At 36.6% G+C, this 16,004-nt stretch overlaps 1 protein-coding gene across 10 annotated transcripts in view; it reads left to right on the top strand.

Moving 5' to 3' along the window:
- The window catches only part of CEP170 (centrosomal protein 170), a 95,818-nt gene extending 81,140 nt beyond the window's left edge, over window positions 1-14,678 (top strand). For 5 of the 10 annotated variants that reach the window (XM_059841456.1, XM_059841450.1, XM_059841447.1 and 2 more), the window contains 6 exons: window positions 1,767-1,944; window positions 3,374-3,541; window positions 3,826-3,914; window positions 8,453-8,546; window positions 11,316-11,367; window positions 12,310-14,678. In XM_059841456.1, coding sequence (XP_059697439.1) covers window positions 1,767-1,944; window positions 3,374-3,541; window positions 3,826-3,914; window positions 8,453-8,546; window positions 11,316-11,367; window positions 12,310-12,596 — 868 coding nt within the window. In that variant the 3' untranslated portion in view covers window positions 12,597-14,678. The remainder of the gene's footprint in view (window positions 1-1,766; window positions 1,945-3,373; window positions 3,542-3,825; window positions 3,915-8,452; window positions 8,547-11,315; window positions 11,368-12,309) is intronic. The other 5 variants (XM_059841455.1, XM_059841448.1, XM_059841449.1 and 2 more) reach the window with 4 other exon arrangements.
- Window positions 14,679-16,004: the final 1,326 nt, after the last annotated feature.

Here is a 16,004-nt window from a genome sequence, read left to right as displayed (position 1 = left end):
CTATATTGTTTCTTTACGGGAATGTAATTGAGTAGTGGACTCTAGCTTTCTTTCACATAGAAAATTATTCTGGATTTTGTTCACATGACTGATACTAAACTGTGGTAATTATCTGTTGCTTCCCATCAATGTTAGAGTTGTTTGTCCTGATACTTCTGGGATTCATTTGAATTAATTTTTATATAGAGATCTGACACTTTATGCAATTTTGATTTCTTGGTAAGAACTCAAATGAAGTGGTTGTGTCATGTTGAAGCATTGCTGATTTCTTTGAAGAGTGAAGTCTTCATTAATTGATGCTACTTTTGATTATGGTGTTTAATGACATTTCTCTTCTGAAAAATTTGCTGATAATTGAAGTCTCCCGGTTTTATTTTCTTCTCAACTACTCATTAAATACCAGAACTTGTCCCGGAAAATCAAATGTGAATAGTAGCAACTTCTCTATGTAAGGAAAAAAGTTTGACACAAAGGAAGTAGCTGTTTTAGGGTGTCTACTACTGAGAATGTTGGACTTTGAATGGCATGTGTAAATTGCCATATATTTGTCTGCAGCCTTCTTCCAGTTATATGTGTATATAAGCTGCACAAAGTTGCCCTTCATTGTGGATTGCTGATGATTAGCCACAAAATCCAGTGTTGGAATTTGGCTGGAAATTTCTCTAGTTATGTTTGCCTTTCTAGTTGAAATTCTGTTCACGTAGTCTTAAGCTATCTCTAGGCCAGTGGTGTCCATTGTTTTTGACTTGAAGACAAAGTGAAAATTAAGAACAACTGTGAACAGTCAGTCTCTGAGGAGCCCAGGGTGTGTCACTGTCACATGGCTGTGCACTTCCTTCCGTTTGAGCGGTGGGCACTGGGTGCCACCGAGTCCTCGGTGGTGCAGAAGTGGCACTGTCGCCTTCTGTGCCTTCAGTGCTGTCAGGCAGAAGTGTGAAAGGGGATCACTTGGCAGTCTGCTCTTCTCAAATCTGTGATCCAAGCTGGAGATTCAGGGTGCCATAGTTAGTAATGGCTTTTAGCTTTTGCTTTGTGGAGTTTTTTGTTGTGTTCCCTCCTTCTTTTGGGATGTCCTGGGGAGGAGTAGCACAAGCAGAGCAAGCCAGAGCAAAGCTGGTTTTTTGATGCAGTGAATCAGAAGCAAATAAAAGGACTCTTTGGCTGAGAATTCAGCTGTGTTTTTGTAATGCTGTCATATCCAGGTTTTTGAAGGTATGTTGTATTTTTGCCACTGAAAAATTAGTCTTGATTACATTTGGGGATTTAGGGTATTGGTCTGGAATTTCAGACCCATAAGCAGCTTGATGTGAGTGAGGTGAGGAGCTGCTAGAAATTCAGAAGTCCTGAAAACATTTTTTTCAAGTAGGGAAACTAAGGTACAAATTAAATATTTTCTGAGCATTTCAGATTTGCTGCCATCTTACACAGCTCATCTGTGCAGTATTTTCAGCATACTTCCTATGCATCCTCTGTGTTGGATATACTGAACATTGCACATATCTGTCTGAATCCTAGGAAGAAGACAAGGATAGTCTGTCTTTTGAGATCACCTTTTACCTTCTTCCTCTAGAAAGGCATGCTGTTAAAAGCTTCAGTCAAAATTTGCTTTTATGGCTCTACAAATAATCTTTCTGTTTAAAAAGACATGCAACTTTTCATAGCACGGTTATCAGGAACTTCAGCTTACAACCTCAGAGGCTGCAGACTGGGCTCTACTGGCCCAAAAGTATTTGTAGGGGTGAATGTAACACTCTCTTTATTACTAGGATCAGTCAAGATCTGGCTCTCATCGCACGGGAAATCAACGATGTAGCAGGAGAGATAGATTCAGTGACTTCATCAGGCACTGCCCCCAGTACCACAGTAAGCACTGCTGCCACCACCCCTGGCTCTGCCATAGACACTAGAGAAGAGGTAGGAGATCTTCATGGAGAAATGCATAAGGTTCTTCCTTTTCTTTATTTCTTTTGCTTTTAGCATTTTGCATAGCCTTTTTAGTTACCTCCACTCAACCTGTATGCATGACCCCGACATTATTTTTTTTTCATTTGAAGTTCCTTTACATTTCAACAAACACCCCAGGAGTTATTTTGTGAACATAGCTTGTCAAAAGGATGCATACTATCTGTCTGTCTCTTTTTTTCCACGAAACATAGGACAAGATAGTTTTTTGTTTTTTGCTTGTCTGTAGCCTTAGATACTGTTGGATGGTATCTAAGTGCATTTAAAGATGCTAGTGTGTATGCACAACTATATATAAATGTATACATTTAATTCTTTGCTTAGCTATTAAAAACAAAAAAGTCCCTCTTTTCACAGGTGACAAAAACTTTGATCTTCTGAACACTGAAATACTTAGGTACCATCAGTTAACTTTAGATTTTCTTTCTTAATAACATTGTAAAAAACTGCCTTTAAATAAGTTTGCTTTATGCTTCTAATAATTCTTATTTTCTTTGCCTACCTCTGGTGTGCTGTTCTATGAATATATTGACTAACGTGTTCTAGTAACCATCACAGGTCTAATGCTGGTAAACCTGTTAATCTGAATTTATATCATCACTTTCTACCATGTTACAGTTCACCATAATAATGTGTTGTAAATGTTTAATGCATTTTTCTCTTCATAGTATTCCTTTCAAAATGTGTTTTATTCATTTTTGTGTGCATAAATTTTGGTTAATACACTAGTTTACTGTGGTTAGTTTAATACTGTCTTTTTCTGTGGAAAAAAAGATATAAACAGTAATAAGAAATCTGTGAGCTTGGTAATTCAGAAAAATTATAAATGCACTCACATAGATTTTGGGTTTAATTCTCATAGACTGTGGCTAAGCTTTAAAGAAGTAAAATGCTCTTTTTCTCAGATCCAGTTAGATCACTCCAATTTTTTTTAATCATTAAATAATTATTTTCTTCTTCAAAAACTATGATGCATTGTGTACATACTGCAGGTGGCAGTATCTCCTTTAGGTAGTGTAGGTTTTTCTGTAACACTATGACTAATTTGGAAAAAAAACGTAAATCTTGGAGTACTCTTCTCAATTCCACAGATATGTTCCATTAATCAAAAGAATTAATTATTTAGTACCAGTTTATAGGTAGCTATTATGTTACCTGCCATAAGCAGAATTTCAGTGGGGTAGTCTAAATTTGCCATGTATGTCTGGCATTTAAAGAAACCCCAAATCTTGTTCAGTTGTACAAGATATTTTTACATAAGAGATGCATCGCTTTGTACTATTGAAGACAACAGAATGATTAATATTTGATGGGCATCTTAGAAATTGTTTCAGGAGAAAAAACCCCAGTAATCTGATTTTTGGATGTATCCAGTAGATTTCATGAACTTCATTTTTCTTTTATCCTGCAGTTGGTGGACCGAGTATTTGATGAAAGTCTCAATTTTAGAAAAATCCCTCCAATAGTGCATGCGAAACCCCCGGAAGGGAATGGTCGGCCTAGTGATGCCAGACCTCAGCTGACAGAGGTCCTCGATCCCCCAACAATTACCCGCAGAAGGACTTGGAGCAGAGATGAAGTGAGCACGCAACAGGATTCTCTCTAAGAATGTGTCAATTTTAAGCTTTTGCAATTATTTCCCCACTTAATATTCTAGACATTATCCTGTCTCTCCTACCTCTAGCAGCTGGCATTAATATTTGAAAAAAAATGTATTGTTTTATCGGCCAAATGTTCAAATATCATTGTATATGATACTATCTAAAACATAAGCAAGATTTCTTTATAGTTAAAGATACCAAAATATATGGAGTTGTTACTATTAAGCTAATAATACCCTTTTTTATTAAAAACTTATTGCAGGTTATGGGGGACAGTTTGCTGTTGTCCTCAGTCTTCCAGTTTTCTCGCAAGATAAGACAATCCATAGACAAAACAGCTGGCAAAATCAGGTGGGTTGTTAAAAATTGCTGGTTTTGTTGAAAATGTCTGTTCCCATTACCAGCAGCAAAAAAAGATATATTTAATAATGACAGAAAAATATACATAGTAGGAACTTATCTTTTAAAAAATCACTGTTACCTCTGGCGTTTTTAGCATTCAGAAGGATTTGCAATGAATACTTTTTCCGTTATTCCTTCTGTTTATTTCACTTTATGTGAAGAGAAATATTAGGAAAGTTTACATGGACAGAACAACATCCAGCAGAGGAGCTCTTCCAACATATGCGATACTGTGCAAAATCTACACAACCTCTGTACAAGTCTTGTAAAACTCCCTTCCTTGAAATATAAGGTTAAAATGTTGCGGAACTCTAAAATTGTGCCCTGTAGGTTTGCCAGGTTGTTGTAGGGATTTTGCATTCTAGGAAGAAAAAACAAATTGGACAGAGGAGAGCTGTTTCAGTAAATCCTTCTGAAAAACAGCTTGCTCTGGAGACAGTGTGATCCCTATTGATTTCTGGAAAAAATCAGATGTAGCAACCTCTCATTTTTAATTGAAAATTTCTGCTTAAATAGTTAGATTCCTTCATAAGATGTTGTAGCAGTTAAGAGGAATTATAGACATGTCAAAAATGGTAACATGTTGCTCTACTGACATTTCCATTTAACTTGAATATGTGAGTCTAAAACCAGTTGGTGACCACTTTGGTTGACAAGAATAAAAGAAAATTCATAATACAAAGTTCAGGATTGTAAATTTCTTATGTTCTTCATGTCTTTGTGCAGTTAATAACTTAAAAATAAGAAGTCTTTGGCTTAATGCATAATTTTCTGAATGTGAGAAAATATTAGGTCTGTATTGATTGGTTTGTTTAGGAAGTGTCAGATATTGGAATATTAGATGACTGACAGATTAAACAACAAAAATTTCTGTCTGAATAGGGTGATGTAACCATTCAAAGCAGCAAAATACTAATATATCTGAAGATTGTATTCTCATGGGATTACAAAAAAAGATTTGGCCATGGAAATCAAGAAGAAAAATAATAATCTATATAAATTGGTTAAAACTGTAGGTTAGCTGTCCTTTCTAGTCCTGCTATTTCTAGTAGGAAGAGTATCCCCAAGTGAAGAATCAATTATTTAAAAGCCTATAACTCATTTTAATTATCCTATTCTAAGGAATCTTGTGTGTTATTTTTACTGGTGATTAACAGATAATGTTAAATTCAGGTCTTACTCATTTCTGATTAATTTTCTGATCTTAAAAAGCAAGTCAGCTGCTAATGAATGTAATAATAATGTGCTTATCTATGATATAAATACAAGCATATCTACAAAGATTTTATCCATACTTAAAGAAAGGGAAATTGTTTTTTTTCCCAAAAAAATGCAGTAAACTTCCATTAATAAGGAATTATTTAGCCTTTTCCCCAGGGCTGTGTTCAAAACTTTATTTTCCTCTGAATGGGTTAGAATGATACAATGTTATTCAAAATTTCATTAATATTTTGAATCAGAAAAACAGCACTACTTTTAATATTGTTTTTGGGGAGTACCTAGTACAGATTTTTACCTTAGCTTTGTTTTGAAATACATGAGTTCAAACAACTGGTGTGCTGCTATTCCTCTTTCTGAACTTTAGCCAGTTAAAATTTCTGATCAGAATAATTACAATGACTTCATAAGGGGGGTGCTCCAGCCCTCTGATCATCTTTGTGGCCCTTCTCTGGACTCAATCCAACAGGCCCGTGTCCTTATGTTGTGAACTCCAGAGCTGGATGCAGCACTCCAGGTGGGGTCTCAGCAGAGCAGAGGGGCAGGATCCCTGCTGGCCACTCTCTGTTAGATGCAGCTCAGGATAGAATTGGGTTTCTGGGCTGTGAGTGCCCATGGCTGGATCATGTCCTGCCTCATCCACCAGCACCCTCAAGTCCTTCTCTCCAGGGCTACTCTCCATCCATTCTCTACCTAAGAGAAGCCTGTGCTTGTGCTTTTATGTGTTACAATGAGTTTGCAGGAGTTTTCAGAGATTGTGAGGGAAAGAGCTCAGTAGGTTTTGTGGTGAGAAGATCTGCAGTTTTATCAGTGCTCTGCAATGGGAGTGCAGTGTCATTGGCTTATCTTGCAGCAGGCAAGTTCCTCTGCAGCCAGGCAAAATCTCAGCAAAGCAGGGACAGCAGGGGAGGTACTGCCTGTTGGCCTCTGCTGTTTGCTGGGCATCCTGCAAAGTGCACCAAAAGAAAAATTTGGACTGAGCACAGTTGTGCAAGGTTTGCCTCAGAAAGCAGGGAAAAGCAAGAGAAGAAGGCAATAGGCATTTATAAATATATTATTTTAACTTGAAAAATATGGTTAGAAAGGGGAAGAGCAAAGATGACTGAGATGATGATCCCCCAGGAAGTTAAAAATAGCTAAATTAAGTGTTCAAAAAGATGAAGTAAAAAAGGAAATAGGCTTCTAAGTTATAGTAAAAACAATTTGGCTGTCCGCTTTATAGTTTAAATAATAACAGTTTCACAATTTCTAATTAATGCTTTTTGTTCCATTTTTTTTTTTAATAAAGTGACCAATGAATTGTGAACCTTTCAAATATTAGAAGAGAGGAACATTAGCTCTAAAAACACCACATAGAGAAGCAAAGGCACTAATCACATACATCAGGATAGAATTTTTTTAACAGAACATGGTGAGAAGGTAAATAAAAAATCACACAATATCACAATAGCTTGGTTTTTTTGCTAGTGCTGTTTACTGCTAGATAAAGCCTTTTTTTCTATGTTCCTGCTGATTTCCAGGGTCATATAAATGCTATTATGTTAGAGAAAGTATAGTTGCGTAAGATTGTCTGTATACCGAATCAAATATTTCCAGAAGTGGCTTTTTTTAAAATTATGATCCTGTAAAGGACTTTAATATCTCTGCTTTATTTTCTTTTTTTTTTTTTTTTTTTTTTTTTAATGTGTATTTGAACTCCTCAGTGAAAACCACGTACTAAATTTTCCATTGTATTTGAAATTTCTGGTATCCAGGCTGTATGGCTTTGCAAGCTTTTTCACTCCCTGCCAAAGCATATGAAAAATTTGCCAGATCTCTGATGATGAACTTTTTGAAATGATGGCCCTGGATAAGGCCTTAACATGTTTCATGCTTTCTTCACTGCACTTCTGATTACTTTTAATTTATTTATTTATTCCTTCCCCAAGAAAAAGTGTGTATTAATGTTTTTTCCTTGTATGTTTTGTACATGAATAAACGCAAGTCTGGCAGAAGTTGTCCCTTGCCTCCATCCCATGACATTTTGTCATCAAAGCAGCACTTCCTCACAGTGAAACCTCTGACATAAATACATTCCAAAGCAGCAGTGAGTGAAGACCTCAAAGACAGAAGAGTTAAAGCAGCTTCTGGATGAGTTGTCTGTTACTGACATCTGTATACTGATAAATAAGGCAGGGTAGATATTTTGCAAAATTAGATGATCCTGACAGGGTAATAGTGGAGAATGAAATTCCTCATAGGGTATGCAGAACTGAAGAAAGGTGAACAGAAATGCAGTACTAAGGCTCACAGCTTTCTTTCAAATTCTTAGTCTTTGTGACATTCACTGTATCATGAACTTCCAACTTAAAAATTATTTCCTCAGAGACCTAGCTAAAATAATAGCTTCTCTTAAATATACTGGTCTCTGACTATGGTTTGAAGTTGTGTGGTTTGTTAAGCAGTTTTACTGCAGCTATTTTTGAACTTTTAACTTTTAAATACCAATTAGAGAAGAAGTGGATTCTGTGTCATCATGGTGTCACTTCACAGACCTTAAATGTCTGCACATTGCTTTTTTTTTTTCCTTTTCTTTTCCAGTTGCACCAATGGAGAAAGTTTAAATTATGTTTATTATATGACAATAAAAACAAAAGTTTTATCAAGCAGGGAAGCAAAACATAAAAGATGGGAAACTCCCAGTGGGCTTTGGGGTTTTACAATGAGAAGTGACTTTAAACATGTAATACAAGTGATATTCATTCTCATATATCTAGAAAATATAGATATAAAATGTACATATTGAGACTTTTCAGTGAAAACTTTTTCTAGAAAATGCATTTTTTAATTTCCTAAAGTGTTTTCTTTTTTATTCATATAAAATACAAATGTAAAAGTTGAATTCCTTTATCTTATATTTTGCTATTATTGTAAAGTGCAGTATTAATGGGGAATTTTCTCACTACAGTAAAATAATTGGTTTTTCAAAAATATGTCAGTGCTGGGGGAAAGAACTAGCTGTGTCTGTATATATACAATAAGCAAGTATTTAGCTACAGAACTGCCATTTTAATGTCAATAATAATGATTTTGCTGAAAATCATGAAACCTGTATGCTTCCTTGGAAATTTAAACTATATGGTTAGATTCTTTCAGGTTTCAGTTTTTTATATTTTATTTTCATTTAGTACTCCTTATACTGTTTTCTCCTATCATTTTATTTAATCTTTCAGATTATTTTGTGGGTTTTTTTCCAATTTTAAACATACTGTTGGATTTCTTTCTTCTAGAATATTATTTAAGGACAAGGACAGAAATTGGGAAGAAATTGAAAGCAAGTTACGAGCTGAAAGTGAAGTTCCTATTGTGAAAACATCAAGCATGGTATGAATAGTTACCTTTTCTGAGTATGCTGCTCATCTCATGGCTAAGTAATTAGTAGAGCAATTTGGTGTTTTCAGTGACGTAAGGGCAAAAATCCTTAAAAACCCTTATTTAGACACTAAGTATGTTTAAAGAATAAACCTAATCTTCAGTAATTACTAAGACTTACTGTCTTAGTAAGTAATGACTTTCTTACTGTCTCATTAAGAAACAAGTAATTGTTCAGGGGAAATTTTCAGATAAAGAATGCAGTAAAAGGGATTCAAACTATACATAGACCATCAGTATGTTTGTTTAACAAAAGGTAACAACTATTAGTTTGAATGTTAGATTGCTTTTGAATGAACTTGGTTTACAGTCTATAAACTACTTTACCTAGTAATTATTATTATTTAATCTGTAATACTTAACAGCAGTAATACTCATTGTTAATATTTAGAGAAATTGTTGTGTTTTAGTGCATGTAATGAAAATAATCCATAGACACATTGCAATTAAAGGACTTTTCAGTGAAAAACAATTATGTTGATTTTGTCTGGAAGTGGCAACCATAGGTTGCCCACTAGCACTCCAGCTATTTCATGTAACAGCCTAATTACAGAAATCAGCTGTAGTTTATGGTCTAATTCAGGCCATTTCAAGACCAGACTGTGAGTGTGAGGGGACAGACCACATGTTGTGTCTCAGTACCCTTCTCCTCTGCTTCTAAACACAGAGCATAGGGTTTGAAAAACATCCTTGCATGAGACAGCAGGCAGAGCCCAGCTACATTATCCATCTGCAGAGTCTGCTATTAAAAATATGTGTTTACAGAGGCAGGGTTTTTTGTGGGAGGGAACACTGCACAACTGTGAATACATTTCCTCTGGCATTGAACAGGCTAGAACTTCTCTGTTAGCTCATCATCTCCTTCAGGCTAATTTTTCCTGGAAGTATAAAAGACTTGGCCTGCAATTGCTGCAGAATGGTGTATTTATCAAAAGCAATCATTAGTAAATCAGTATTTTAATTTAATAGATTTGCTGATAGTTTTTGTTAGGTTTTTCAAAAATTTATTTAAGCAAGTTCCTAATGGAAGTTTTTATTTTAGAAATATTATAATATATGGAGTTTCTCTTATCCCTCTCCAGAATAAGATCCAAATTTAGTGGTTTATATCCTAAATGCCCTAAATATGGGGGGTTAAGGTACTCTTTAAAAAAGAAAAAGGTTAGTTGTATATTTATCCTGAGTTCACCATTTAACTGAATTTTTTTCAGTCTATTAAAGCATCTCACACTGCTTGAAAGTTCATGGGTTGTTTGGGGTTTTTTGTATATGCACTGATTTCCAAGTTTCTGCTTAGTGTTCAGAGCAATTTGTTGTTCAAATGCAGTGCCTTTTTTACCACAGAACATTAAGAGTTAAGAAAGGACAGTTGCAAGTGATGTTTGTTCTGTCCTTGGAACATTTATGTCCAGCTCAGATGTGAAATCTGCTTGAAGAGAATGACTTCGTAAAGATAATCAATCTCTTTGCTACCCATGAAAATCACACTACTTAGTACAGAGCAGCTTTCTGAAATGGATTAATGGTTTTCTGAAATCAGTGCCTTTGAAAATTCTCGGCTTTAGAATACCACTGACAGCTCTTCTCAGCAGCTCGGTTAACAATTCTTCCATGTAGGATCCTTCAATTGTAGGATTTACATATTCATACTACTATAAATATGCTAATTTTATAACCAGGAAGAATTTTATAACCAGATTACTCAGGAAGTGGTCATAGCACCAAGAGTGCCAGAGTTCAAGAGCCCTTGGAAAATGCTCTCAGGCACTTGGCTTGATTCTTGGGGTGTCCTGTGCAGGGCCAGGAGTTGGACTCAATGATCCTTGTGAGTCCCCTCCAGTTCAGGTTGCTCTGTGGTCCTATAGCATTAGCTGTGGTGCATTTAATGATCGCTGTGTTTCTGAGTGCATTGCTGTGCCTGTGGCTGTGTTGGCAAGTAGTGCAGCACAGTGGAGAAAAATCTGTAAGGCAGAGTGCTGAGGCCCCAGCACTGGGGTGCTGTGCAGGGCCTCGTGGGGACAGAACCTTGATGCAGTCATCTCAGTGTCTGACTCACATCTCTACACCCTCATAAATGACTCAGTTCCATTTAATACTGAGTTTATCCTGTAACTTCCCTTCCAAGGTCTGCTGTTACTTTGCCTGATCTCTATAGAGCTGTGGTGTCTGTAAGTCTGTGCTTGAGCAGAGGTGGCACACGCAGAGGAGCAAGGGTCAGAATGAGCCCGTGGGGATGGTAGCAGGCAGTCAGTGCAGAAGGCTCTGGTTTTCTGACTGGGACCTGGCTCTCCAGCCTCCAGCACTGCCACCCATAGCTGGGCCACCACCAGCACAGATGTTCTTGATGCCAGGAGGGACAATCCAAATAGCATAATGCGATTGGACACGTTTGGGAGAGGGATTGTTCACTCCTGAGAGGTAATTTAAATCTATTTTTCCATACTGTAAATTTCCTTTATTTTTCCATCATGGCCTCAAGCTTGGATAGGGAAGATTCAGATTGGATAATAGAAAAACATTTTTCACTGTTTGAGTGGTCAGGTCAGGAGCAGATTGCCCAGGGAAGTGGTGGAGTCACCATCCCTGGAGGTATTTAGGAGGCACCTGGATCTGGCACTGGGTGATGGTAGTTCTGGGTTAATAGCTAGACTTAAAAGCTTAGGGGTCTCTTCTGACCTCTTCCAGTTCTATGATAATGAAACACGGCTGTTTCTTTTCTAGGAAATATCATCAATCTTACAGGAACTGAAACGAGTTGAGAAGCAGCTGCAAGGTACAAATCTTTTTTCACTTTTCTTTTCTGTGGTTGCTTGCTTCAATTTTTTAATAGACATCTATATGTGTGTATATATATAACATGAAACAAAGTTACTGTGATTTATTAAAATATATTCACAGTATCAGTTATGTACATTATTATAATATAACTGCTGATACATTTGATAAACAAACATGGCTTTTTTTTTTAAAGCAGAAGAGTGATCATATCTTTTTCTATGGGATTAGTGGTCCACGCTTATCATCGTTACGTTAGCTGTAAATTTCCTATATTTATTATTTTTAGTATTCAGATTTAATCCGAGAGAAAATCATGTTTTCAAAAAGAATTTTTCAAGAGGAGTCATTAACCACCTTTAGAGACAAATCAGTAATAAGTGTTAGTACATATTTGGAAATAAAAAAGAGAATTTCTGTTAAATGTGACGTATATGTTAATAGTATAATAAAATGAACTGGTACTAGGTACTTTAGTTTGCCCTCACTGTGTAGATAAATTACTGCTCCTTTATACAAATTTCATTCAATCATGCAATCAGCAACTATGGCTACTTTTTGGGGGTGGGGTAGAACAAAGCATAATATAATGGTGACATCAGGGGGAAAAGCCATTTAAATTAAAACCATTCTCCTGTCCCTATAACCTAATCATAGATGGTTTATCATCTCTGTTTCCTATCTACACATCAGTTCATGTTTAGTTTGTGCAGTTTCATTTCATCTAAAGTTTTAATGAACGTAACTGCTTTTGAATACATCAGTTTACATCTGTGTTGGATGCACCATTTCTTTGTCATGGGCAGCACACATAAAAACTCACATCTGTCATCATAAAAATCAAAGTGTGAGATAAGGATTTCCATATTTTAATAGTAACAGAAAATCGTATTTTTTATGGCTTCTTCCCTATCCTTCTCATCTTTTCTTGATTGCTTAGCAATTAATGCCATGATTGACCCCGATGGTACCCTGGATGCTCTGAGCAGCTTGGGATTTGCCAGCCCCATCTTGCCAGCTCAGCCGAAGCCGAAGTCCAGCCCTGTCTGCCAAGGCCCCCGCCCGGCAGCGCAGCCAAACTGCCAGCCCGAGGCCCGGGCTGCCCGTCCTGCCACCGGCCCTGTGGCAGCTGAATTGGAAAATGCTGAATCCGAGGCAGATTTCAGCATACATTTCAATAGGTTTAACCCAGATGGGGAAGAAGAAGATGCCACCCTGCGTGAGTGACATCTCAGTGTTTGATACAAAAACCTTTCATGTGGAATGTTTAGAAATCAAGGAAAACTTATAATGTTTGTTTTTATAATTAAAAAAAAAAAGGCTTGGTCAAACAGCAGTTGTTTTATTAAAACAGTTTTCTTTAATTGTGATGCTTTGATTGTCACACAAATCCTTTTCAAATCATAAAGAAATGCATAGATACCAGTGTAGGAAAGCAGATTGTGGCAGGTTTGCCCTTTGTGGTTGTGTGCTTTGCAAAAGAATTATTATATCAGCATTATTCCCTTAATAGATTTATTTCTTTTTAAAAGCCATGCAAGCAGTCTAACATTTACTGAAAACCCCAGTCTCTTTGCCAAGCTGCTCTGATGAACAGACTTCCTCCTCTAAAGCTTGTACAGAACTGTTGAACAGTTATGTTTGATTCTGAATTAGATGATTTATATAGGAAACATTATCTTTGACTACAATGACACATTACTGCAAAAGTAAGACAGATTTCAGAAAGCATTCATTCTCATGTACTGGAAAATCTCAAACAGTTCTGTGGTTTATGTAACCTTGTTGCTGCGTAAATTGTCTTGGGGTTTACAAATAAGTTCACATATTATGTTTGCACTAAGATTTGCTGGGAGTGGTAGGTGAACATATCGATATCGTTGAACAGCAAGCAGTGTTTTGGTGTACATAGAAAACTGATAATACTGTCCTTGTATTATCATTACAGTGTTTTAATCCACTTTCTGAAAAGACTATTTGGCACTTTTTGATCCTCTTCAAAAGTCTTTTTGATGTTAATGAAAGTAGAAGTATTTCATATCTCATTTCTCTCCAAATCTTTGTTGAAACTAACTAGGAAATAAATTTGAACGTATAGCAATGTGGGACATGTTAAAGCATATTGAGGCAAATGGGCTCTCACCAATCCAAATGCAATGTAAGCTTACAGAAGAAATCACTGTTTATTTGGAATGATCATGAGATGTAAAATTTTCTTTAGGGAACTTGGAAATAGAGTTGTCATGATTTACTTGATCGATAGATGCACTCCCAAGCAAATGATTTTATTTGCTTCTGTATATTTTCCTGTAGTCTTGCTAGTAAAGCTGTCCCTCTCTTACATATTTAAAAGGATTCTGGACGACGACTGCTAACATGGACATTTTGCTTATACCACTGAAAAGCAAGTCTATTTAGAGTTTCCTATATAAGCCTATTTTCCTTATCAGTTGTCCCAGTAACTTAACATTTGGAAATAATGAAAAAATTAAAGTAAATTACTTTGTATTTCCAGAACACTGTAATTTGGAGGAATGTTTTTTCTGTTAATTGTAACTAATAGACTGGAATTTTCTTATGTTTGCATCAGTCTCTATATATTAAGGTTAAAGATACAGTTTTGCAGCTTTTATGAAATGGTCTTTAATATTTCAGCAATAATCCTATATGAGATTTGTTTTTAAAAACCTACTTTCTGTACGCTTTTAAATTGTACAGGCTTTCAGAAATCAGTAAAAGTTGGACCAGTTAATAAAGATGCAAAAACTTTTTTTGTAGAGATGTAAAAACAAAACCACTAATCTGTTGTATAATGGATTTCATATTTTCTTTAAAAAAAATTAAAAGCAAACAGTCTTCATGTATGACTCAATATGCTCTACTCCAGCTAACTGTGGGAGCCTGAATGACACCAGTTTACAAAGGCTACAGGAAAACTTTTTGAAGATGCAGAAGGGCAAAAATAGATGGAAACTAGAGCTAAGTGTTGAAAATTGAGTGTACCAAACCATCACCATAATTCCTTCTTTTGTTTAATGCTTGGGAACATAATTTTTCTGCAGATTCAAGTGGAAAGTAGGAAATGGCTAGGAAGGATTAAAGGTGCAGGCTCTTCATACGAGATTCTGTTTGTGTTATTTCAGGCGTTTTTACCTTTATGTTGTGTAATAAGCATTTTGCATTACTATGTTATTATTTTGTATGGACATGTTCTCCTTATTTATTTTTGTTACATTTATTATGTATGTTATTTTGTTATATGCATTTACAACTCCATTTTTAAATAAAGTGTTTCTGGAACTTTATAAATGTGTGAATACATAATTGAGAGCTGAGAAGTTCACACAGTCTTTCTGCAGACTAACTCGCCTTTACTGAAATAGGAAATTACATTTTTTTCATAAAGATCTTCTCTCCAGAAGAAGTTCTGTTATTGCCACCACTGCATCATTTATTCTGTGCTGACAGTATTGGCTCGCTTTCCCGTACTCACGTTCTTTTCCACACTTCAATTGATTTTGTGTGCAGAGCTAGAGGCAAAAATAATCCAGTATGCCAGTCACCAAACAGTGGCTTTTGTTTCCCTTTGTAGTATGAAAGTGAGTTTTAATGCACCTGCCAGCTGCAGCAGTAGATGGTTATCAGACTGTTTTCCCTCTGCCTCACATATTGGAAGACTTTACTGAATATGCTGATTTGGCTCCACGCTGGTGCCTTTTTTCCTTCTGTCCCAGGTTTGACTCTATGCCTGCTTTTCCTGCAAGACACTAAATTGCCTTTTCTTAGCTGGCTTCATGCAGAAACAAAACCCTGAATTTAGTAAAAGCTCCAAGCATTTCTTCCCAGGTTAAGCGTTTCGGTGTTGCTGAGCTTTTTTGTGACTCAGCATCAGCCGCTCTGATCTTGCTTCTGTGTATGTATTTTTCCTTTATATCCCAGCCTGCTGACATTAAGACACCACTAGTGGCGCACTCACTAGCCCTCAGCTCTGCAGGGGCAGGAGATTTCTGCTGCTCTTCAGAGATGCCAGTTTGGTACAGTCAAAATTGTGTGAAAGTTACAAGGGCTTTCCACTTGCACAGGACTTCCTCATATCCCCCAGCTTCATTATCTGCTGTCATTTCCTTTCTTGTTGCCAGCATCCCTCTGTCTTTGAAGAGGATAGAGGAATGTACTTCTAGGCTGTATTCTCATGTGCAGACTCTCTGATGTTTAAGCAGAAGTGTAATTCTTCCCAAAGAGATTTTTATAGTCTACTTGGAGCCAAGGTTCTACAGGGCTGTTATTCAGAAGTATTTAGGAAATCCAGCCAGATCAGATGGCCTCAGCCATGTGCTCCCTTCAGACACCACCAAGTGGTGCTGACACACCAGGACACAGGGAAAGCAGAATTCAAGCCTTTTCTGATCAGCACTGGTGGCTCCTCCCTTGGCTACATGTACTGCTCAAATTCTACACCCAACAGCTTCTTGTAATGACACTCACATCTAGCTGTAGCATACAGAAATAAACCTAAGGGCATCATTTGTGTGCCTGACCTGCTAAGAGCAAGGTGGTGTTTCACTGCAGCATATACATTACACCAAAGTAACTGGTACTGCAATCTCGGGAGAGAACCCTGCCTCTTACTGACTT

The sequence above is a fragment of the Haemorhous mexicanus genome, chromosome 3 (genome assembly GCF_027477595.1).
Source record: "Haemorhous mexicanus isolate bHaeMex1 chromosome 3, bHaeMex1.pri, whole genome shotgun sequence".
NCBI classification, from domain to species: domain Eukaryota; kingdom Metazoa; phylum Chordata; class Aves; order Passeriformes; family Fringillidae; genus Haemorhous; species Haemorhous mexicanus.
Note: the sequence above shows the minus strand (reverse complement) of the source record. Positions and strands in the feature narration are given on the sequence as shown.